The sequence below is a fragment of the Scyliorhinus torazame genome, chromosome 6, assembly GCF_047496885.1.
Source record: "Scyliorhinus torazame isolate Kashiwa2021f chromosome 6, sScyTor2.1, whole genome shotgun sequence".
Classification (NCBI taxonomy): Eukaryota; Metazoa; Chordata; class Chondrichthyes; order Carcharhiniformes; family Scyliorhinidae; genus Scyliorhinus; species Scyliorhinus torazame.
This window is the reverse complement of record NC_092712.1, coordinates 147,804,272-147,830,221: the sequence shown is the minus strand read 5'-3', so window position 1 is coordinate 147,830,221 and position 25,950 is coordinate 147,804,272. Positions and strand designations below refer to the sequence as shown.

Sequence of the window (25,950 nt, the reverse complement as noted above, 5' to 3'; positions counted from 1 at the left end):
TTTATGTAGTTCTCAAACTTACTAATCAGACCAGCTCCATTTTCCTCCAATTCATTTATATGTACTACCAACAAAGGTCCCAGCGGAAAACCACTAGTCTAGCCTTCCATTCAGAAAAGCACCCTTCCACCTCTACCCTCTTACTTCTATAACCAAGCCAGTTTTGTATCCATTTTGCCATCTCACTTCTGATCCTGTGCTTTACTGAAGTTCATGTAGACAACAGCCACTACCCTTCCTTCATCAATCATCTTTGTCATTTCCTCAAAAAACTTGATGAAGGTAGTGAGACATGACATCCCCATCACAAATCCATGCTGCCTATCGTTAATAAGTCCATTTGTTTCCAAATATGAGTAAATCCTATCCCTTAAAAACTTTTCCAATAATTTCCTTACCTCTGATGCAAGGCTCACCAGCCTACAATTTCCTGGATTATCTCTGCTACCCTTCTTAAACAAAGGAGCAACATTGGTTATTCTCCAGTCCTCTGGGACCTCACCTGTAGCCAATGAGGATACAAATTAGACATAAAACATGCCATATCAATATGGCTCCAATCTTGGTAAAAGTTACAGCTCCTGCACCCTCAAAGCCTTTCAGAAAATAAAGTAAAATTGCCCTTTCAATCTCGACCAAATTCGAACCCTGGGTCCACGAGTCACTGCACAGAAGTCCTTGGAGACTTCAGCGCAGGAATCATTTCACAAGCTTCAAAGATCTAACCGAATGGTCTAATGAAGCTTCTGGACAGTTTGTACCAATAATTTGAGCTGAACATGTAACAAGGTGCCTTCCTGTCAGATTGCACCGAGAAATGTTTGAAGACATACCTGACATCCTCTAATTTTATTACAAGCTGCAGTGCAATGCTGTTTTTTTTAAAAAATCCGACAAATCCTTAAGTATTTGATGCTGAAGTTCAGTTTTGTATAGAGTAAACTACATTTGCACCAATAACAGAATGAAATGGCACTTTAAACCAACGGAGTGGAAAAACACAGTTCAGGAATTCTATCATGTAAAGGGGTCTTGAAAAGTTCAATAAAGGAACACATTTGCATGTGTGCTGTTGTGCTCCAAGGCCTTTGTCTACTTGACAATGAGCATTCTACTGATATGTTTTGACAGAATGTCAATACTAAATGGAATAGTTTGAAGGCACAAAATTCTCTTCAGTTTTCACATGGAGCAAATGTAGATTAATGGACAGCTAGCATTTTTTAAATGATATTTGTGGGAATAAACAGTTCATTTAGTCTACTTGCTAAGAGGGGTAGAAATGAATGTTTTTACCACAACACTTACACAAGTTACATACTTGGATGTGAAAGCCATTACATGGGAGACAATCATAGATTTCTTCAATAAACCTAGGTACCACATAAAACATTTAGTCCACAATTAAACTTTCTGGTGTTTCTACTTATAAGTAAAGCACATAGGGTGGAAAAATAATTCACTTTACTTTGCGAGATGATAAAAGGAACAGTTACTGTGTTGGACACCCAAGGAGCAAAAATGAGACCTGACTTTCCCCTCTGCAATTCTAGACTTTGTATATTTTTGCTTAAATTCCACTGACAGTCATAGAATGCTCAATGTGTTATCGAAAATGAAGTTGGGCATGTCCAACTGATAATCAAAATGGTTTTTTTCCTCATTAATCAGAACAGACTTCCCTGGGAACAGGGTTGCTTAGTTTCAGCTGGACAAATTTACCATCATTCAAACTGGCAGCTGGGTGCAACGATGCACTGAAGCAAAGTCACAGAGCAGAGCTGACAGAAAGAGGTCATGATGTCTCACGGAGTCATGCATCTTGCTGAAAATAGTATCTTTGATTGGAGGACAAGAAGTGCAAGATCCTTGGAGGTGAAAATAAAGTAATTCCATAGGACATTAGTTGAACCTATTTTTAAAAACTTTCACTGCTCTCTTAAAAGAGGTTGTTATAACCCCATTTTTTGTTTACTTCTTCGTATCAAAATTCCGTTTAATGGTTGAATGGGAAATTCAACCCATGTAATCCAGAACAAATCTACAAAGCTGTGTAGCCAAATTGCTCCTTCTGAAATTGAAATGGGTGGTTACAGCCATACATAAAGTATAACTACAATCTAGAATTTCATAATGATCTCATTCTAAAATAATCTGGTGAAAGAAATAATTTGAATGAGTTAATTTTAATACAATAACCACAGCACGGTCTTCCTGAAAGCTCCATCTACCAGATTACAAAAAGGAATGATTTCTCCAAGTCTTTCAGTTGCTGATGTTCTCATAGTTTTCTCAGTTCATGTGATAGTTATACCAGAAGCGTTTTAAACAAGCATTCAAGATGTTTTGCTGAAAGTTTTTTTGAGTAAGAGTTAGAACAATACAGGTAACTAAAGTAAGGCTCCCTTCGCACGCCAATCGCCTGAAAGGAATTCCTGAAATTCTTCTTCTTCATCTGTGTCAATGTCATCTTCACCATGGGACTGTCTGCCTTTTAATGCTGTCATCAGTCGTTTTACAGTTTCTTGGCGATCTCGCAAGTGCTCTATACGTTGGTAGCGCATACTACAGAAAAACAAGAAATGATAATGCGGAACAAAAATTTAATATGTAAAGGGCCACTGCCGAAACACAATAACTTACATAAAAAGTGCTTTTATGCTGCACAGAGAAACAGTCGGCACTAAATTGGCTATTACAACATTACCAAAAAGAAATGATAGTCAGGAAACGCTCCATAATAATATACCCACATTCCGAAGAAAAGCAATGTCTCCAGAAAAAAGGGGAAAATAACAGGTAGCGGAAGGAATAATAAAAAATGAATCACGTTAACATCCCTTTGTATGCTGCATCCTAACAGTTTCTAATTACAATGAGTTATGCTGATTCAAAGTATCTGAAACTGAAACTTTAAAAAAAAATTGGTGCTGAATCGGTCAAAGATTTATTTTTATTGTTTTTTTAAATGTGAACTTTTCCACTTTGGCAGGAAGAATAGAAAAACAGTATATGATTTAAATGCAGAGAGATTGAAGTACAGAGTAAACTGGGTGTACAAGTACATGAATCACAAGATGTTTGTATGCAGGCACAGAAAGCGATTAGGGAGTCAAATGGAATACTGTCATATACTGCAGTGCAGTCTGAACCTTGGTGAGGCCACATCTGGAATACTATGTACAGTTTTATGTACAATTTTATTAGAAGCAATTCCGAGAAGATTCACTTGACTCATTCCTGGGATGAGGGGCTTATCTTATAAGATCCTGAGAGGATTAAGTAGAGTAGATACCACAATGTTGTTTTCACATGTGGGAGAAAGAAGAACCAGAGGACACAGTTTAAGAACAAGAGATCTACTGTTTAAGATGGAGATGAGGAGATTTTCTTTCCTCTCAAATGGTTGCCAGTATGTGGAATTCTCTTTCTCAGAAAGCAGTGGAGGTTAGGTCCCTGAATTTATTCAAGGCAGAGTTAGACAGACTTTTGATAGATAAAGGGGGGGCACAGGTTAAGAGGGCAGACAGCAAAGTGGGGTTGAGACCACAACCAGATCAGCCATGATCTTACTGAATGGCGGAGCTAGTTTGAAGGTCTGAATGACCTACTCCTGCTCCTGATCTTGTATTCCTATCAGAATTTTTATTTTACACAGGGAAAACTTTGGGAACTGGGATTATAATAGATGGGCTGAATTTTCATAGAGGGGTTAAATGGCAACAACATTCCCTGGGTCTCTGGTCTTCAGGAGTGCTTTTTAAGGATGAGGGCTGGTTCGGATTGTGAGTGCGCTCCCTACCTAGCCAGCTTCATTCCTCATGGAGTCAGGCCAGCTTTTTAAAGAGTCGTGGTTCACAGTGCCTCAGAAGTGGCACCAACCGTAGACTACTTGAGGAAGCCCACCCCCCAAGCACACCCCTTAATTGCCCCTATTCCTTATGCTCCCCATGCCAAGGTATGGCACTCCTATGCCCATCCATCCACTACAGACTGTATAGAGCCAATGACCCTCCAGCGACAATAGGATATGTTAAAAAAAAGCTTCAAATAAATTGATAAATTTTTGGTTTCTTAAAAAAATTATTTGTCTTGCAACCCAATAGAACTGTTAACCATCTGACCATGCAAAGTATCAATAACAGGAACTGCAATCATTTGAAACTTCCTTATCTTGTAGAAATAAGTATTGTGCAATTGACAGAAGAGACCAGAGAACCAGAGTTGTCAATCAAGCAATCCTTTTGCTGGGGCTCAGGTGTTTCACTAATGGATTTCTGGGCTCTCATCCAAGAAAGTATATTTAGACTTGGCCAGAGCCCAGAAATCCATTAGAGAGGTGAGGGCTAGTAGGCCTTACCTTTCTCATTATAACTGGGACCAAATCCCACAGCACAGAGGCAGGCCCTTTAAACATCCCACCTCAGCACCAAGCAGGCCTGTCCTTCTGGACTTTTTCCTAGATCAGCTGTCTCAGCTGCAGCTCACTCCTGACCCCGGGAAATGAAAATAGCATCTTCCTTGGGACTCTTGCCTGAGATTGGCGGGGTGGGTTGAGCCAGGAATTTTCCCTACTTCTGCTACCCACCTCAAGGATGATAATCCAGCCCGGTCTCTTTTCTAGATCGTACACTTGCATAGGCACAATGGACTGAACAATCTCCTTCTCTTCTGAAACTTCTAACATTTCAATCACTCTACAAAGATTATTGTGCAGCATATCATATATGGTGAGTGCAATGCACAACCATTGTAGTAAGGACTTCCAATTAAAAGTGCTCTCACTATATCGCTTTGGCAAAGGATTAAAGTAAGTAATGCTGAATCAAACAGTTGTAAGTAAAATGTATGCTATAGCTTTACTGCGCTCTCATTAGAGCCCGGGCTGGATTCTCCGATCCCCAGCGCCGAAATCGCTTTCGGTGATGGGGCGGAGAGTCTCCGATGACAACAGAATCAGGGTCGGTGCTGCTTTCGCGATGCTCCGCCCCCTGAAAAGCAGTATACTCTAGGAGTACGCCGCGCCACATATCCACGGCCTCAGGCCATTGCCCGAGACCCGTACCGTGATGCTCCGTGCCTGGCGGCGTGGGACATGTGAGGTCCCATCCATTGGGAACTCAGCGTGGCGGCTGTGGACTCAGGCCAGCGCACAGGGGGCATTATTCGGGGCGGGGGCACTGTGGGGGGGTTGGTTCGGGGCACGCAAACCGGACGAAGGGGGGACTATTTTTGCGGGCTGGCTCCGCCGCCATGAAGCATGGCGCGGCTGCTACAGGCTGCCGCTGTCCACGTGCGCCGTCCACGTGCGCGGCCACGGACCCGGCAATGCTCCCAGCCGTATCGGCAGCTAGAACTGGGACCTCTACGCTGCCTGGCTGCTAGCCCTCCCCTCCCCGGAGCAGGGAATCGGTGGCCGTTTTGTGCCAGTTTTCCTGGCGTAAAACACCACCGTTTCCACGTCGGCATGGGGACTTACTCTCCCAAACGGAGAATCCAGCCCCCCATCTGCAGTGCAGATTTGCCAGAATGAATGAATATTAGAACTGAAAGTAATCATACAGCAGGCATATTCGCTTAAAAATAGAAGATTAAGAGATGACCTAATTGAGTGTTGATGATTACGGAATTTGAAAGGGCAGATAGACAGAAACAATTTCATCTGATGGGGATGTGCAAAAACAAGGGCGAATAACCTTCAAATTAGAGGAAGGCTGTTCAGGCATGATGTCAGAAAGGATTTCTTCACACAAAGGGTAGGAGGAGGTATGGCTCAGTTGGCAGCATCCTTGCCTCTGAATCAGGGCTCTATGGGCACAAGTTCCACTCCAAGACCTGATCGCTATGGAAGGGCTGTTCATGACCTGGTTCAAACAGGTTGATAATCAGCCTGTGGATCCTTCCTCAAAGGGAAATGTGTGTGTGAAATGAAACAAACACAAAAGGTAGTAGAATCTCTGATCCAAACATTTATGCAGGCTAAATCCATTGAAATTTCAAGGTTAACTCTGATAGATTTTTGTTACATAAGGGCAGTAAGTGTTATGGAATCAATGCACATAAATGGGAGTTAAGATATAGATTAGCCATGAAATATCAGAACAGGTTTGAAAGGCTGAATGGCCTACTTCAGTTCTTATGTTCTGATGCAAAATGAAACAACAAACATAATTTCCAATTAGGAAAAACATTGTGCATGGAGAATATCGAAAAGTGCTTAGTAATTAATGAAGTATTTTGGGAGTGCAGTAACTGTTGTACAGCAGCCAATCGGCACATATGGGGCTGGATTCTCCACCCCGCCACATTTCTGCCCCGACCTGCCAGCGGGATTCTCCGTTACGTCGGACGGTCAATGGGGTTTCCCATTGTGGGGCAGCCCACGCCGTCGGGAAACCCTCGGGCGCCGGCAATATGGAGAATCCCGCCGGCAGACAATCCCACCCAAGACCTCAGAAACAGTAGTGAGAAAAATAACCAATACACTGGGTGGAATTCTCCGTTCCTGAGGCTATGTGCTGGCACCAAAGGTGAATCCGCGGGTGTTTCACGACGAGGGAATCGGCGTGAACTCCTAACCGATAACCAGTGCGGGGCTAGCACCCGCAACTCTTGGAACATCTGCAGATCGTGCGGAAAACAGCCTGGGAATCACCGGGTCCCGGGCTGCGCATGAGCAGGGCCAACGAGCTGCACTAGTAAACATGGCGCTAGCCATGCTGGATCCCTAACCTGCCCACCCCGGCCCCACAGCCCACCCTCTACCCCTCCACCCAGCTCAAGCAGAAGCTCCCTGGCCAGCAGCACGGGTCCCGGCCAGCGGCACGGATCCCGGAATAGTGTGGCGCCGCTGGACACTATCCGCAGCCAGCACATCAGGCTCCCGACCGCTGGGATCACATTTGGCCTGCGCCGTCGGGAACTCGGCCCATTGGGGGCGTCGCATCGCGGGTGGACTGGCCGATGACGCGCCAAAGGCATTGCGGCTGCGCACGGCCCGATTACACCAATTTGGAGGCGGTGGGGCATCGCAACCACCATCAAACCGGCGCCTGCGCCGAATCCGGCGTCGGAAGCCATTCTCCGCCCGATCGCCGATCCAGATTTCGGCATTGGACGACGGAGAATTCTGCCCACTGTTTTTGTTATGTTGATAATGTTGGTCAGGGCAGTGCTCTTCTGTGAATAATGCCTTGGGATCTTTTATTTCTCTCTGAGAAAGCAGAAGATACCTTAACTGCAAGAATACAGCACTCTCTCAGCACTGCACTGAGGGTCCAGCCTAGATTAGATAATCAAGTCACTGGGGATTGAACCAATGACCTGTGACTCACAAGACAAGTGTGGTACTACAGTTAACAGCTTGCTAAAATTTTAATCTGAATTACTATTCCAATTAATATCATTACAGAAAAATATAATGATGTAAATAATTCTACTTTAATGTTAAAATAATATTTATGGATCATATAATAAAATGAAACAAGAGATGAGAATCTAGTTCTAGGATTTTAAATATACGAGTGACTGAGCTCCTTAAGTTAATATATGATTAAAAAATTAAGAGGGCTCTTTGGCCTAACATTAGACCATGATTTTAAATAAAACTTGCAACTTTTCTAGGACACAAAATGCTTGATTGCAATTGTACTTAAAGATTTCAATCACAAAGACCACTGAGTTTATCCAGCCTCCTTTCCAACTAACCAGGCCACTGCCAATGTTATGCACAACAATGTAATATTAGGTCATTCACCAGGTCAATTTGTAAACTACCATAACTATCATGTTAACAATACATGTCCTAAACTGCAGCAAATGCTTGGAACATTATATGCTCAATGAATTTACAGGTGCCATTAATCACAATAAAGGAATATTTTCTTATTTCCCTGTCTCTAACACTACATCGTCAATGAATAGTAGTATGTTTTCAAAAACTGGAATGTGATGGGAAGACTGCTTCATCATTCTTTTTCAAAATATTGAATACTGTAACATTTAAGGATGCAAAGCTTGGAGTTGAAAAATGCTAATTGGCCATTCAAGCCCATCCTACATTCTACAACTGGCATCCTGCTATAATACCTGTTAATTCCCCCTTCAATACAAAGCTCCCTCTTCTCAGAAAACAAATCAAGGAGTGTTATTAATATTTCAGGCATCGGAGCAGACGTTCATCATTAACCTTCTTTGCTTCAAGATTAAATTCCCTCAATCTGTTTTTGCAGCCAATGGATAATGAGCTTGGAACAGTTTGCTCATTTTTACACCGTTATTTTCGGCATAAAGAGTTCAACAGTTTCCTTTAATAGGAAGAATTACTGCTCATGAGGAATTGGCACTTATCCACAATATAATCACGCTATACCACAATTGCCAGTTCCTGTTTGACACCCAGGAATGAAAGAATTCCACTCCCCATTACATCAATGGGGATCATTTACTAACTGATCTCAGTTGAGTACTATATTACTGTCTGCCTCATCTGATACACTGGCTGTCTCAGCACCACCTCAGATAAAAAAATTATTCTCCAAAATATATTAATTTGAAATGCTTATCTAACAAATCTAAAGGGGAGAGTAATTGCATGCATTTTAAAAACAGATGCCTTCAAACCTTGTGCTTACTACTATGTCCTACAAGAGTGAAAATTCTGCATTTAAATTTTGGCTGAAGACATCCTCTTGCCATTTCAAATCTAATATTAACAAATCCAGAATGGCTTCCAGTGGCGGCCATGGAGTGAGTGGCTGCACATTTGGTGGTTCCCGCTCAAGGTGGAATTCTATGGCCATTTCTCACACAAATTAAACGGTGTTGGTTGGTGAAAGGTGCATGAGCACCAAGGGATAGTGGTGCTCCGTCAGTGAGTCTTCTGGTTTATGGCCTCTTGACCAGAAATGATGAGTAGGAGGCAGGAGCTTGAGCGAGAGGGTATTCAAGGTGTGACACAAGAAAAGATGGCGGTGTGTGCTGGGGTGACATTGCAGGCCCAATGGTCTACAGACAACTGATGGAGTTCCCGAATGCAAAGCTCCAGCAGCAGAGGCTGGAGGCCTGAAAAGACCTGGTGAAGGTGGTGGAGGGTGGCGATCAAGAGAGTGGAGCAGAGGTTGGAGGTGCAGGGCCAGGTGTTTCAGAAAGTGGAGGAGTTGGTGGGCGAATATGAGGAATGGCTGGCCTCGATGGAGATGGAGATGGTGCTTGTGTTGGAGAGCCAGAAGAGGTTTAACAAAGTAAAAAGAAAAGTACAGCACAGGAACAGGCCCTTCGGCCCTCCAAGCCTGCGTGGACCATGCTGCCCGTCTAAACTAAAATCGTCTACACTTCCGGTGTCCGTATCCCTCTATTCATGTATTTGTCAAGACGTCCCTTAAACGTCACTATCGTCCCTGCTTCCACCACCTCCTCCGGCAATGAGTTCCAGGCACCCACTACCCTCTATGTAAAAAGCTTGCCTCGAACATCTCCTCTAAACCTTGCCCCTCGCACCTTAAACCTATGCCCCCTAGTAATTGACCCCTCTACTCTGCGAAAAAGTCTCTGACTATCCACTCTTTGTCTATGCCCCTCATACATTTGTAGACCTCTATCAGGTCGCCCCTCAACCTCCGTAGTTCTGTGAGAACAAACCGAGTTCATTCAACCTCTCCTCATAGCTAATGCCCTCCATACCAGGCAACATCCTGGTAAACCTCTTCTGCACCCTCTCTAAAGCCTCCACATCCTTCTGGTAGTGTGGCCACCAGAATTGAACACTATACTCCAAGTGTGGCCTAACTAAGGATCTATACAGTTGCAACACGACTTGCCAATTCTCATTCTCAATGCCCCAGCCAATGAAGGCAAGCATGCCATATGACTTCTTGACAACCTTCTCCACCGGTGTTGTCACTTTCAGTGACCTTTAGACCTGTACACCTAGATCTCTCGGACTGTCAATACTCGAGGATTCTACCATTCATTGTATATTCCCTACCTGTATTAGACCTTCCAAAATGCATTACCTCACATTTGTCCGGATTAAACTCCATCTGCCATCTCTCCGCCCAAGTCTCCAAACGATCTAAATCCTGCTGTATCCTCTGACAGTCCTCATCGCTATCTGCAATTCCACCAACCTGTGTGTCATCCGCACACTTACTAATCAGACCAGTTAAATTTTTCTCCAAATCATTTACATGTACTACGAACAGCAAAGGTCCCAGGGCTGAGCCCTGCGGAACACCACTAGTCACAGCTCTCCAATCAGAAAATCACCCTTCCATTGCTACCCTCTGCCTTCTGTGAGCCTGCCAGTTCTGTATCCATCTTGCCAGCTCACCTCTGAACCCATGACTTCACCTTTTGTACCAGTCTGCCATGAGGGACCTTGTCAAAGGCCTGACTGAAGTCCATATAGACAACATCCACTGCCCTACCTGCATCAATCATCTTTGCGACCGCCTCGAAAAACTCTATCAAGTTAGTGAGACACGACCTCCCCGTCACAAAACCGCGCTGCCTCTCGCTAATACGTCCACTTGCTTCCAAATGGGAGTAGATCCTGTCTCGAAGAATTCTCTCCATGATGTAAGGCTCACCGGCCAGTAGTTCCCTGGATTATCCTTGCTACCCTTCTTAAAGGAACAAGCACGGTAGCATTGTGGATAGCACAATTGCTTCACAGCTCCAGGGTCCCAGGTTCGATTCTGGCTTGGGTCACTGTCTGTGCGGAGTCTGCACATCCTCCCCGTGTGCGCGTGGGTTTCCTCCGGGTGCTCCGGTTTCCTCCCACAGCCCAAAGATGTGCAGGTTAGGTGGATTGGGCATGATAAATTGCCCTTAGTGTCCAAAATTGCCCTTAGTGTTGGGTGGGGTTACTGGGTTATGTGGATAGGGTGGAGGTGTCGACCGTGGGTGGGGTGCTCTTTCCAAGAGCCGGTGCAGACTCGATGGGCCGAATGGCCTCCTTCTGCACTGTAAATTCTATGAAAACATTGGCTATTCTCCAGTCCTCCGGGACCTCACCTGAAGACAGTGAGGATCCAAAGATTTCTGTCAAGGCCTCGGCAATTTCCTCTCTTGCCTCCTTCAGTATTCTGGGGTAGATCCCATTAGGCCCTGGGGACTTATCCACCTTAATATTTTTCAAGATGCCCAACACCTCGTCTTTTTGGATCTCAATCTGACCCAGGCTATCTACACACCCTTCTCCAGACTCAACATCCACCAATTCCTTCTCTTTGGTGAATACTAATGCAAAGTATTCATTTAGTACCTTGCACATTTCCTCTGGCACCACACACACATTCCCTCCCCCTGTCCTTCAGTGAGCCAACCCTTTCCCTGGCTACCCTCTTGCTTTTTATACAAGTGTAAAAATGGGATTTGAGGGAGAAGGTGGAGGACCTCAAGAATCAGTCAAGGAGGCAGAACCTACAGATTGTGGGACTGCTTGAAGGGATCGAGGGAGCGCAGGCCACAAAATATGTGGAGAACATGTTCGAGAAGTTGGCGGGGAGGGGGTCTTTGAGCTCCTCCACCCCTCCCCGCCACCCCGAGGGGGAATGCACAGGGCACCGAGGAGGAGGCCGAAAGTGGGGGGGCGAGGGTGGTATGGCTGCATAGCTTCCTTGACAAGGAAAAGTCTTTGAGGTGGGCAAAGCAGACAAGAAAGTGCACCCAGGAAGGTAATGAGCTGAGGATTTACTTGGACTTGGGAGCAGAGTTGGCCAAGAGATGGACCGGGTATATTCGCATCAAGGCTTCCCTCTATAAAGAAGGGGTGAAGTTTGGGGTGTTGTACCCCATTCAATTGTGGGTCACGCATCAGAACCGGCAGTTTGATTTTGAAACATTGGAGGAGTCGGGCGAATTTGGAGAAAATGGTCTGTGTGTTGTGTGAGGACTGTAGCCACCTGGGTTGGCCACTTCCCGACTTAAAATGGAGATCCGCAAAGAATGCAGGGGAATTCAGTCAAGCCAGGAAAAACAAGCAGGTGCAAAGTTTCCTGTGTATTAGAACTTGCAGAAACCCAGACAGCACTGAAACTAGCAACCATCTGCATATTAATAAGCGATCCCCGGGAACGATTGGAAACATTTAAGGTAAATAAGGTCAAGCCAGACTCCTCGGCGCCAGCAGGAGCCAAGACAAAGGAAGGCCAGTGGACACGTGGAAACCGCCCAGTGATCAGGGAACAGCTCCAGTATTGGAGAAATCGATCCAAGTGATCGGAACGTAGTCCAATCACTTGGAACCAGATACGGGGTCCGCCCCGAATGGCGTGAAGCCCCTGGGGACTATAAAATAGAGTCCCCAGGTTCAATTCGTCCTTCTTGGCAGGGTCACTCAGCAGCTTGAAACAACCCTTGACAGTGACCTGCCTAGCCGCTACATCAACCAAGTAAGTCTCCAGTCAACGCACGCTACGAGATAGGTGCTCCTAGCTACCAGTCTATATCAGCTTTGAATCCTGCAGACTCAGAATCGAACGAAAGGCCATTTGCTCCCCATACCTGGTGGGCCAGTTTCAAAGCTAAGTATAGGCCTTTTAGTGATAGAGATAGTCTAGTAAGTAGAGTTTTATGCATGAGTAGTGATTGACTGTGTATAATAAATGTGTTTTGATTTGAAACTTACTAACTGGTGTATTGACTTATTGATCAGCACTCCAAGATTAGCGCAGTCGGCGATTTTTGGTTTGACCCGACCACGATTTGCGCAGACAAACAGGTTAGGGCAGTTCTCCAGAAGAAAGGACCGCATTTGCAAGTCATAAACATGACTGCGGCAGGATGGCTGGTTCGGTTCAAATAACAGGACCTGACCCTAGATCCCAGTAGCAATATGGATTTCCCCAAGAGGCAGAGGGAGAAATCTCAAAAGTTATAGATAGTTTATTAGAACAAGGCGTACTTAGATCAGTAGCCTCTACTAATAATGCCCCGATTTGGCCAGTGAGAAAGCCCGATGGATCATGGCGACTGACCATCGATTACCGGGAACTCAACAAAGTCACCCCGCAGCAGCCCCCACGGTAGCCACAAGTCCCAAGACCATGCTCAAACAGGGACTCAACTCACGATATTTTACGGTTTTGGACATCAGTAACGGATTCTGGTCCATTCCATTGGCAAAAGCGTGCCAGTACAAATTTTCCTTTACTTTTAAAGGTCAGCAGTACACGTGGACATGCCTTCCACAAGGATTCCACAACTCCCCCTCTATTTTCCACCGACAGCTGGCCAATGGTTTATCAAAGTTTTCTCGCCCCGAATGTCTGGTCCAGTATGTGGACGACCTATTACTGCAGACAGACACCAAGGCAGAGCACATCGAGCTTCTGTCCGAACTCCTGGAACTCCTACAGCGAATTGGATGTAAAGTGAACCCCAAGAATCATAGAATTTACAGTGCAGAAGGAGGTCATTCGGCCCATCAAGTCTGCACCGGCTCTTGGACCACCCAAGGTCCACACATCCACCCTATCCCCATAATTCAGTACCCCCACCGAACACGAAGGGCAATATTGGACACTAAGGGCAATTTAGCATGGCCAATCCACCTAACCTGCACATCTTTGGACTGTGGGAGGAAACCGGAGCACCCGGAGGAAACCCACACACACACGGGGAGAATGTGCAGACTCCACACAGACAGTGCGGAGAAGAAGGCCCAAATTTTGGAAAACAAGGTGGTATATTTGGGAACGATTATCACGCATGGTAAACGCGAGATTGAGCACAAAAGAATTGACTCGATTGCCAAATTGTCTCTTCCCCCAGAATGTTTCAGCCCTCCGGTCGTTTTTAGGACTGGTTGGCTACTGCCGAAACCATATTGACGGTTTTGCAACCAAAGCAGCACCCCTCTCGGAACTCCTAAAGAAAGGAGCCTCTAGGGAATGGCTTCCACAGCACACAATGTTTTGAAGCGCGCACTCATTGCAGCCCCCGCACTACAGGTTCCAGACCCGCTTTTCCCCTATGCTATCGAGATAGCTAGCACGGATCGTACCCTTTCGGCGGTGCTCCTCCAGGGACGGCACGAACAGTTAACACCCGTGGCTTACGCGTCCAGAGTTTTAGATCCTGTGGAGCAGGGATTTTCGGCCTGTGAAAGGCACCTGCTCGCAGTTTTCTGGACAGTTCAATACTTTTCATATATCACCGGACTAAACCCCATCACAATACTCACGGAATACACCACCACCCAACTTTTACTGGACGGACGACTTAAGGACGGCACAGTAAGCCAGATCACGGGACATCACTGTTAAAAGGACAAAGACCCACACTTTCCTAGCCGACAACGTTCAGTACCCAGGCACCCCCCCACGAATGTGAAATCATCTCACCGCACCACAACACAGGCCGCTTTATCGTGAAAACCCCCCCCAAAAAGATAGGTAGTTCACCCCAGAGCCCCCAGCACAGACACGTGCGCACCCTTGAGAATATATGTGGATGGTTCTTCCCCTATATTAAACAGGAAGCGCATTACAGGATGCGGCATCTATGTTGAGGACGCGCAGGGACGCGCCCTAGAAGAAATCTCGTTAAAACTACCAGGACACTTAGGCACGCAGGCGGCAGAACTAGCAGCCATTGCATATATTATAGATCACCCAGATTCCTTCCCCAGCCCAGCAGACATATACTCGGACAGCCTCTATGTCTATAACAGCCTCACAGAATTCCTACCCCTGTGGAAAGCAAGAGGATTTGTTTCCACGGACGGAAAACCCCTCCCTTCAGCCCCATTGCTCCGGCACATTTTGGACAAAGCACAGGACAGGACATTTAGTATCATTAAAGTACGAAGTCACCACCGTTCCTCCCCACCTGGAAATGTATAAGCCGACGCACTGGCTAAAGCAGGTTCCAGACATGGATATTTTTGGAACCCCCTCGAAAGCGCCCTAGTGAATGCAGTTCAGGGGCGTCATTCTCCGACCCCCCGCCGGGTCGGAGAATGGCCGTTGGCCGCCATGAATCCCGCCCCCGCCGAAGTCTCCGGTACCGGAGATTGGGCGGGGGCGGGAATCGGGCCGCGCCGGTTGGCGGGACCCCCCGCTGGATTCTCCGGCCCGGATGGGCCGAAGTCCCGCCCAGAAATTGCCTGTCCCGCCGACGTAAATCAAACCTGGTATTTACCGGCGGGACCAGGCGGCGTGGGCGGGCTCCGGGGTCCTGGGGGGGGCACGGGGCGATCTGACTCCGGGGGGTGCCCCCACGGTGGCCTGGCCCGCGATCGGGGCCCACCGATCCGCGGGCGGGCCTGTGCCGTGGGGGCACTCTTTCCCTTCCGCCTCCGCTACGAGCTCCACCATGGCGGAGGCGGAAGAGACTCTCCCCACTGCGCATGTGCGGGAAACTGACAGCGCCTGCTGACGCTCCCGCGCATGCGCCGGGAAACCGACAGCGTCCGCTGACGCTCCCGCGCATGCGTCGGGAAACGGACAGCGTCCGCTGACGCTCCCGCGCATGCGCCGCATTTCCGCGCCAGCTGGCGGGGCAACAAACGCCATTTCCGCCAGCTGGCGGGGCGGAAATCCCTCCGGCGTCGGCCTAGCCCCTCAATGTTTGGGCTAGGCCGCCAAAGATGCGGAGCATTCTGCACCTTTGGGCCGGCGCGATGCCAGTCTGATTGGCGCCGTCTTTGGCGCCAGTCGGCGGACATCCCGCCGTTGGGGGAGAATTTCGCCCCAGGTCTCACAGACAAATATCGAAGATTTGGTGCAGGCCCAGAAGCAAGATAGTAATCTCAGGGAGATTTTAAGAGCAAAATTTCCAGCCCCATATGATAGGTTTAAAAATGCACTGACCACACATGACAGTGTGGTCCTAAAAGACACCCTTTATGTGGTTCCTGAACACGACAGGAATCAGCTTATTTGTTTGTTCCATGATAGTCATGGGCATCAGGGAATTGACCCCACTACAGCCCACCTCAGGCAGCTCTGTTGGTGGCCGAATTTAAAGGAAGACATCACGCACTATGTTGAAAATTGCCTGATCTGTGCCCAAAACAATCAGGACAGATATGCGAAGAAAGCTCAGCTTAGCCACACCCACCCCGTTAACGGCCCCTGGACTAACCTCCAGATCAATTTTATAGGACCATTGCCCCCTTGCAGGAATGGTCACAAGTATGTGTTAGTTATGATAGACACGTTTATGAAATGGGTAAAAGCATTCCCATCTAGAACAAACACGGCAAAGACTACAGCTAACATTTTAACCCACCACATCTTTACGAGATGGTGACTCCCCCGCAGCATTGAATCCGACAAAGGTTCCCATTTTACGGGACGTGTCATGAAGAACGTCCTCACAATATTTGGCATTACCCAAAAATTCCACATCGCATACCACCCCCAGTCAAGTGGTATCGTGGAGCGAATGAATTGGACCCTAAAAGCAACCCTCAGGAAAATGGTCCAACAAAACAGCACCACTTGGGATTCAGTCCTCCCTTTTGCACTAATGTTTTTGCGTAACACTGTTTCGACATCCACAGGATACACCCCACACACTCTCATGACCGGACGCCCCATGAAAGGCACAGAATTTTTATTAGGACTTGACTTGACCAGCCCCGAAGTGACGGCCCTCACACACGAGAACGCAGTCAAACAGTTAGTTGAGAATGTAAAAACGGCTCAGCTAGCAGCCGCAGTAAAATTAGGCACCAGGAAGAAACAGCGCAAGGCCTGTTTCGACAAGACAGTGCATGCGACTGAGTCTGATGTTGGACAGCAGGTCATGCTCTCCATTTACAACCCCAGCACGTTCCTGTCACCCAAGTACTCGGGTCCGTACTCCGTTGCGGACAAAGTAAGCCCCTCCGTTTATAAGATTAAGTACCCCAACGGGAAGACCGCATGGTTTCATATTAACCAGCTCAAGGCATATGGCTCGCAGTCTAACCACACACACCACGTCATGCTCGACGCAGCAGACCACGCACTGCCCACAGCCAACGTACCCCTACCCTCCCCCAACACGTCCACCCAATCCACGGACTCGACCTCGACTCCACCCCCGAACTCTAGACTCTGCCCCGGAATGCCCACAGACAGCAGCAGCAGTGACAACGACTGAGACACAGACGTTAGCCACAGCACGCCTCCCTACTATCCCCATGCAACAGGCCCCAAACCCAGCGAATCTGAACACGATTCGAGTGATTCCATCCTGATCACATTCCTTGACAAACCTCACCAAACACCACCGCCCTACGATGATGACCCCCGACCCCACAGAATTAGACACCACTATTTGGCACCGTGACAATTCGTACAGACTCGTCCGAAACGACGAGATGGCCCCTAAGTCACACCATGCGGCTTTGGCAACCCTCATCCATGCAAGAGTATGGCATCCGGGAGAAGATGATGACATTGAGTCTGACTCCCAAAACAAGAACCCCTTTGCGACCTTGTTCGCAACTGATAACTGAGGTGTCCAGATGATGTTTTAAAAGGAACCGCTTGGGAGAAACGGTGTCCTTTCTGATGGAACCTGAAGCATGTTTGTTCAATGTTTGTTCGTTAATGTTATCGTTAAGTGTTGTTTGTAAACTCGGAAGTTTCACGGCCCCGCGCCACCACTCCGTTGACACCCGGCTGTTAATGGAACAAGTTTCTCCCAGACAATAGTTCAGAGGAACTAGTCTGTCGGCAGACAACAATCATAACTACTCTCCTGATTCGAAGGTAATCACGAGAGGCAGCCCCTACGACGACCACATTCTTACCTGTTCTTGCCGGTTGCTCAGGCAGTGGAGAAACGGCATTGATCACCGTCCTACCCGGGGATTCCATCCAAATCATACCCGCCGCGGCCCATACGCACCCCATTTTGGCTCGATTACGTTCAAAATTCTTTTGCTTGGTTTTAGCAATCCTTAGGATTGCTTCCCTATGCTATTTACATCCTCAAACACTGGGATGGTAAATCACACAGGCTGCGAGACGGCTCGCAGTACGCCAGTATTTTCTTAGATGTCTAGTCCAAATATTTGGTTTAAAAATTAAAAAATAAGGGAGTCACACATGGTGACCAATTATAAAGGGAAATTGGCACTAATAGACAGACATGCTGACGTACAAGATATTAAACAAGATAGTAACAGAAACTATGCTTGATCCACAGAATTCCAGAAGCTCCAGGAAGGGAGAAGCGACGAAAAGGAAGAGAAGAGAAGAAAGAAGAGAACCATGAAGACATGATACGTGTTTTTCGTCACAATAATTTGTATTCGGTTACGCGCGAACGCGAACCCCCTGACCCCAAACCCCCCGGCCGTCAATGATTCACTTCCCCATAGCACCCAGAGCCCAGTGACAAGTAACAACACACCACCATGGTGTGATAGGTTTATAACATGGTACTCTCTTTCATATGTCATTGAATCCCTTTTAGCATTGGCGATATTTTGCAGCATCGTGTAGACTATCCGCATGAGAAAATGGCGAAGGAGAGCCTACCGCTCTCGCACCCCGGTATACAGGATGATATCCCCTATTTTCGGTTTTCACCAGGCCCCCGAACCCCTTGATCTACAATAAAGGACATTTGTTTTGCGTCATTTGCAAATAAAGAAATATGTCTCATTTGCAAATGAAAGATTGTACAACTCTGAGCTTGACCGCCAAGCCAGAGGGAAATGTGAATGCTGCTATTGTTTTTGTATTGTTAGGAAGTTAGTATGATTGGATGTTTAAGTGACTGTAGTTTATGGAAGATAGTTAGAGGTACCGTTTTTTTATACAGTACTGCATGTCCCTGTTGTGACATAGCGCCACTTAGAATTGACAGTTAAAAATTTCTTACATAGTTATGGTCAGTATAGAGGCCATGGAAGAGTGCTCGCTGGGTCAGGGAGTGAAGACGACGCAGTTATGTGATCCTTCACGCTTCGCGTTAGGGATCACAAGGAGGATGTGTAGCCACCTGGGTTGGCCACTTCCCGACTTAAAATGGAGATCCGCAAAGAATGCAGGGAAATTCAGTCAAGCCAGGAAAAACAAGCAGGTGCAAAGTTTCTTGTGTATTAGAACTTGCAGAAACCCAGACAGCACTAAAACTAGCAACCATCTGCATATTAATGAGCGATCGCCGGGAACTATTGGAACCATTTATGGTAAATAAGGTCAAGCCAGACCCCTCGGCGCCAGCAGGAGCCAAGACAAAGGAAGGCCATCGGACACTTGGGAACCGCCAGCGATCAGGGAACAGCTCCAGTATTGGAGAAATCGATCCCAGTGATCGGAACGTAGTCCAATCACTTGGAACCAGATACACGGTCCGCCCCGAACGGCGGGAAGCCCCTGGGGACTATAAAGTAGAGCCCCCAAGTTCAATTCGTCCTTCTTGGCAGGGTCACTCGGCAGCTCGAAACAACCCTTGACAGTGACCTGCCTAGCCGCTACATCAACCAAGTAAGTCTCCAGTCAACGCACGCTACGAGATAGGCGCTCCTAGCTACCAATCTATACCAGCTTTGAATCCTGCAGACACAGAATCGAACGAAAGGCCATTTGTTCCCCTGACCTGGTGGGCCAGTTCCAAAGCTAAGTATAGGCCTACAGTGTTAGAGATAGTCTAGTAAGTAGAGTTTTATGCATGAGTCGTGATTGACTGTGTATAATAAATGTGTTTTGATTTGAAACTTACTAACTGGTGTATTGAATTATTGATCAGCACTTGAACCTCGTGGTGGTATCATAAAGATACCTGGCGACTCTAGAGCAAAGGTTACAGAAACAGAGCAAATTAAGTAAAGACACAACGAGCAACATTTAAGAGCCAACCAAAAGTTAGCAACAGGACATTGAACTATGGAGGTGTTAAGGTGGGGCATGTGGGTTTGTACGGTGGGCGAATGGGTGTACTTGATGGTCACAGTTGCGGAGTGGGCGAGTGTGGTCTTTTTGATGTTTTTGCTGTGGTTTTCGGGGAGTGGGAGTAGGTTGGGGCCTCGAGCGGGGGCCACAATGCTAGCTGGTTGGCTAGTCAACAGGACTGAAGTGGAGGTTTGAGTTGAGGAGGGAGCAGTGGGGGGGGGATGGCTGGGTTTCTTTTTTATTGTTTCTGCATTTGGGGAGTTGGAGGGGAGGGAGGTTGATGTGGAGGGAGGTTGATGTGGATGGAGTTGGTATGGCGTAATTGGAAGGAGGAGAGGACGGTGGACATATTTGGGATGGCCCGAGTGTGAGAGAGGTGTGGGCCTGGGGGAGCTTGGTTGAAGAGGGAACATGGTTGACTGGCAAGTGGGGGGGGAAAGAGAGCCCCCCCCCCCCCACTGATTAAGCAGAACGTATGAGGCTTGACTGGCCCGGTCAAAATGTCGCCTGTTTTCGCTCATTTAAGGAGTTTGAAGGTGGACATTCCGACTTGGGTCACTGTCTGTGCGGAGTCTGCACGTTCTCCCCGTGTCTGCGTGGGTTTCCTCCAGATGCTCCGGTTTCCTCCCACAAGTCCTAAAAGACGTGAGGTGAATTGGAAATTCTGAATCCTCCCTCACCCGAACAGGCGCCTAGGGGATTTTCACAGTAACCTCATTGCAGTGCTAATGTAAGCCTGTGACAATAAAGATTATTAAAAAATTAAAATCATCTGATGACCATTTAATTTACCTCCTGTTATAATTATGCTCTTTATGAATTACGATTTTTGATTTCTGGAAATAACTTGCCTGCTAATATGTATCCGGAACTATGTTATGGCTATATGTGAGTTACAGGAGTTGCAAAACCTGCGACAAACTCAGTGCGTGTCAGAGCCTATTTGATAAACTCAGTGCATGTCAGAGCCTATTTGTTCAACAGAATTATGGCCTATTCAGCTAGAGGAAGATTTAGGAGTCAGGTTCAATTAACTTCTTGTCACAGCCTTGCAATGCACTCAAATTAATTTGTTATATGCTGCATTCGTTTAAAAAACAATGATTATAAATGATTGAATTGATTGCATGCTGAACTGCGTGCTTACGTACATTGAAACCGCAGGTATTGCAGAAATACTGGAAGACATTAAATGTACACTCAGTTGATATGCTTAAACTCACTTAAGCTTTCTAAGCGGCTTTGCTGAATACAAAGAGTAGAAGCTTCACTAATTGTTAAAAAATTACAAGGCACAAAGTATGTCTTCATATAAATAAGCAAATTACTGCGGATGCTGGAATCTGAAACAAAAACAGAATTTTTCCTGCATTCTCTGTTTTTATGTCTTCATGTATTAGTTAAAAATATATATGCTGCCCCCTGCAGTGGAACATACAAAAAGTCACTGTGACCCAGTTTGCAACACAGGTAGAGCCTTGCCGTCCTGCTGAAACAGAACCTAATGAAGACGAGATGACAGCCAAATCAAAGGAAGCGACAATAATAAAGCAAAAGCACAACATTTCCTCCCAAAGTACATATTCTCATGAATTCATAGAATCCCTACTTTGCAGGAGGCCATTCGGTCCATCGGGCCTAAACCAACCCTTTGAAACAGAACCTTACCCATGTCCACTCCTCATCCACCCCACCCTATCCCTGTGACCCAGTAACTTAACCCCCACATCTCTTGGCACTAAGGGACAATTTATCATGGCCAATCAACCTATCTTGTCATTTTGCTTTATCTCAAATGCAAATAAATGATACAAAACAAGATCCACGCGTATTCAATAAAATGTGTTCCCATTTCTTTCATACTACTGTGTGACAATATCTATTTTATTTTGTCTTGAAATAATAGTTGCATGAAGGCCCACTAAGTTCATCTACAGCTCATTTAAATTCATCTAAGTTCATCCAGAATGTTGTCCGATCAATTTGGAGTCGTAAAAAATGCTTCAGGTTCTTGAAAGTTATCTGCAATGGATACTAATCAGATAACCAAGCAATAGTGTCACAATGCCAATCTGAAAATACATTTGCCAGCATTGTATTTAATTGAAATTCTTCACCACTGGCAACGCCGATGATATGAGTGGTAACCTTAACCTTGAATGTGCTCAGCTTTACTTAACTTGTCTCCTGCTCCAGGAACACAGGAGCTGCACAATGCAATGATATTTTAATATTCAATGCCACGACAAGGAAAGGCACTTGTACAAAATTGAATTTAAAACTAAAACAGTATACACTTTGTCAGGAATGTGGAATGCTAACGAGATTAACAGTGAATTTGGGATGAAAAAGTAACAGAAAGTAACAACACTAACACCAGCGGGGACTTAAGAGGAGTAATGAGATGCGATTTGCCCAGTAACAATACCTCTAGACATTGCAGTGTGAATGACCATTTTCAGAAACATTATGAAAATTTCTAAAGGCAAGGACCTTGAATGTTCATCAGCTGGGGCATTGAGTACAGGAATTGGGAACTCATGTTGCAGCTATATAAAACCTTGGTTAGGCCAGATTTGGTGTTTTGCATGCAGTTCTGGTCACCACACTATTAGAAGGATGTGGAAGCTTTGGACAGAGTGCAAAGAAGGTTCACCAGGATGTTGCCTGTTCTCGAGGGTGTTGGCTACATGGAGAGGTTGAATAAACTAGGATTGTTTTCACTGGAAAGACGGAGGCTGAGGGGAGACCTGATAGAGGTCTGCAAAATTATGAGAGGCATAGACAGGGTGGATAGTCAAAGGTCTTTTTCCTTGGGTGGAAGTGTTGATTACAAGGGGGCACTGGTTCAAGGTGAGAGGGGGAAAGTTTAAGAAAGATGTGTGTGAAATTGTTTCAAGCAGAGTAGTGGGTGCTGGAATACGCTGCCAGATAATGTGGTGGAAGCAGGCACATTAGCAACCTTTAAGAAGCATCTGGATGGGTGCATGAATAGGGAGGAAATAGAGGAATACGGACCGAGTAAGGGCAGCAGTTCTTTTTTAGTTTGTTCATCATGATCGGCACAGGCTTGGAGGGCCGAAGGGCCTGTTCCAGTGCTGTACTTTTCTTTGCTCTTTGAAGTAGACAGCAGACTTTTCTTTGCTCTATGAAGTAGACAACAGAATCCACAGGGGGAAATATCAGAGACTGAACAGTTTATCTGCTAGCACCCTCATCTAACAGCAAGACAGGCAGTTCCATATCAGTGTCACAAGTAGGATTACATTATCACTGCAATAGATTTACTGTGAAAATCCCCTAGTCGCCACATTTCAGCGCCTGTTCTGCTACACAGAGGGAGAATTCAGAATGTCCAATTCACCTAACAAGCAAGCCTTTCAGGGCTTGTGGAAGGAAACCAGAGCACCCGGAGGAAACCCACGCACACACAGGGAGAACGTGCAGATTCCGCATACAGTGACCCAACCGGAAATCGAACCCGGGTCCCTGGTGCTATGAAGCAACAGTGCTAACCACTGTGCTACATCTGTGATCCAAGCCATGGAGGCCTATTCCACCTAACATTAAAGAGCCACAGCAGATTACAGATATTCTCCTCTAAAAGGCAGTTTTCAAGCCATCGCTGAACCCGGAAGAGATGTTTTCCTACACTTGATAAGCGGTACTGTGTGGTAACTATTAACTGGATTTGACCTGTAGAGTTACTAAAATTGGATGTTGCTTGAGAAAAGGGGTGTCTCAAACGAATTCAGAGAATGTGGGCATATTTTGGGAACAAGAAGTAACGTCAGAGGAACAGGCCCTTCGGCCCTCCAAGTCTGTGCCAATCATGATGAACAAGAAGTAACGTCAGAGGAATATGTGTTTAGCTATTCATATACTTAAATGTCATAGTGTACATTATTATTCTTTTGTCATGTGTTTTTCCTTTACTTCAATATTCTTTATTAATTGTTTACACAACGAGTGGACAAGTTCCTCACTGGGTTGTACTTGTTCCTCATATTATTCCAAACAAAAGTACACCACTAAGAATGTGTTCAGTGTTTCAGATTTTCCTTCAGGGTTTTGAGAAACTCTCACAGGTAACGTCAGAAGGGATCTTAACTTTTATTTGCAATCCTAAAGCATAGTGCTGAATGGAATGGTTAACATAATAAAACTGGTATGATATCAGAATCTGATCCTACTCTCAACCAATTTCCACGTAAACATTTTCCAGCAGAAGCAATTGGATTGTAATTAGCAGGAGGAACTTATTTCTGCTCTACAAGAGCGGAGGAAAATAGCAGCACAGAACTACTGCCTTGCCTCAGGCAGGTTAATTTAGCAGAGACCAAACTAGCCAAACTAGAGGCCGCGCAGAGACCAGGAGTGGAAGGAGCCAGAAACGGCCACACTCGGATGAACCAACCAGCGCACGAGGTGGCGGAGCGCAAGTTTCGCCGAAGCAAAACAGACATGAACAGACCCCTCCCGCACGGCGAGGGGGGGGGGGGGGGAAGCTGGAAGGCATCCTTCACCGAGGCATTGAGGGAGCACCAACAGGAGATAAGGGCGGAGGTAAGAGTGGACATTGAGGCCGCGGTGACCGAGACACTGGCCCAAATGCAGCTCACCCTGAGCAGAGAGGGCGAGAGACTGGATGTCCAAATGCCCAGGAGCTTGCCATCAAGGACATGGAAAAGGCCACAACCGACCAGAGTGATCGGCTTGTGCCGCTGGAGAAAGAGGTGGCGAGGTTGGTCGCGACGCAGCGCAGTCTGAAGGGTGAAGTAGAGGATCAGGAGAACCACTCAAGAAGACAAAACCTGCGGATTGTGGGCCCACCAGAGGGGATCGAAGGCAGGGACCTCCACTTTGTATGTGGCTGAGATGCAGGGCAACCTGGTGGGGCGGGAAACCCTCCCCAAACCACCAGAAATAGACATGGCATATCGGTCACTGCGCCCAAAACCCAAAGCTGGGGAACATCCGAGGGCAGTAAAAGCCAAACTGCACCGGTACCAGGAAACAATCCTGTGCTGGGCCAGGCAGGCCAAGCAGCTTGGAAGGACATAGAATAAGGATTTACCAGGACATTGGGGCTGACCTGGCCAGGAAATGGGCTGAATTCAACAGAGTAAAAGAAGCCCTGTACAAGAACGGCGTACACTTTGGTATGCTGTACCTAGCGAAGCTCTGGGTCACATACCAAGGCAAAGGATACTTCTTTATGGCCCCCGCTGAGGCAGACACGTTTGGCTTGGAATGCGGACTAGAACAGCGACAGCATGGGAAGCGATAAGGGGCCCTGGACGAGGGGGGGTGGGGGGTAGGAAACACCCCCCCCCCTCCCCCCAACCATACCCTGAGCGAAGCGGCAAGCCACCATTAGGGCAGCACGGTAGCACAAGTGATTAGCACTGTGGCTTCACAGCGCCAGGGTCCCAGGTTCGATTCCCCGCTGGGTCACTGTCTGTGCGGAGTTTGCACGTTCTCCCCGTGTCCGCGTGGGTTTCCTCCGGGTGCTCCGGTTTCCTCCCACAGTCCAAAGACGTGCAGGTTAGGTGGATTGGCCATGATAAATTGCCCTTAGTGTCCATAAGGGTTGGGAGGGGTTATTGGGTTGCGGGGATAAGGTGGAAGTGAGGGATTAATGTGGGTCGGTGCAGACTCGATGGGCCGAATGGCCTCCTTCTGCACTGTATGTTCTATGTAATCTATGTAATCTGAGGGACCGCTTCATGTGGGAAATCGTGACTTCGTACAAGAGAACGAATGCAGCGGAGAGTGGCAAGTGAGAGGATTGCAGGGTAAGACGGGGAAAGAAAGGGCAGGAACTACAGAGAGTGGGCGAGCCAGTAACTCCCGGGAAGGGGGTCACGGCACTATCGGGATTGCTAGCGCCGGGAATATGCAACAGAGCAAGGCCGCGGCGCATCCCCAACAGGGGGACGGCATGGGGGGGGGGGGGGGGGTCACAAAACAAGGATGGGGGAGCAAAGGTAAGGTGGGTAGGGGAGGGGACTGAGAGTGGGGGGGGCCATAGGGAGGGGGTAAAAATAGGACCAGAGCGAGAGCAACAACAAGGCCAAAAAGGGCGGCAACTAGGGTCCCGGAG

At 47.0% G+C, this 25,950-nt stretch overlaps 1 protein-coding gene across 2 annotated transcripts in view; it reads right to left on the bottom strand.

The window, feature by feature from the left end:
• Positions 1 to 2,167: 2,167 nt before the first annotated feature.
• Positions 2,168 to 25,950, bottom strand: part of znf830 (zinc finger protein 830) — a 110,261-nt gene continuing 86,478 nt past the window's right edge. Inside the window, exons 10-11 of one of the 2 annotated variants that reach the window (XM_072508874.1) lie at positions 22,863 to 22,990; positions 2,383 to 2,565 (exon numbers count right to left, since the gene is read on the bottom strand). In XM_072508874.1, coding sequence (XP_072364975.1) covers positions 2,546 to 2,565; positions 22,863 to 22,990 — 148 coding nt within the window. In that variant the 3' untranslated portion in view covers positions 2,383 to 2,545. Of the gene's footprint in view, positions 2,566 to 22,862; positions 22,991 to 25,950 lie in introns of both variants that reach the window. The other variant, XM_072508873.1, reaches the window with a different exon arrangement.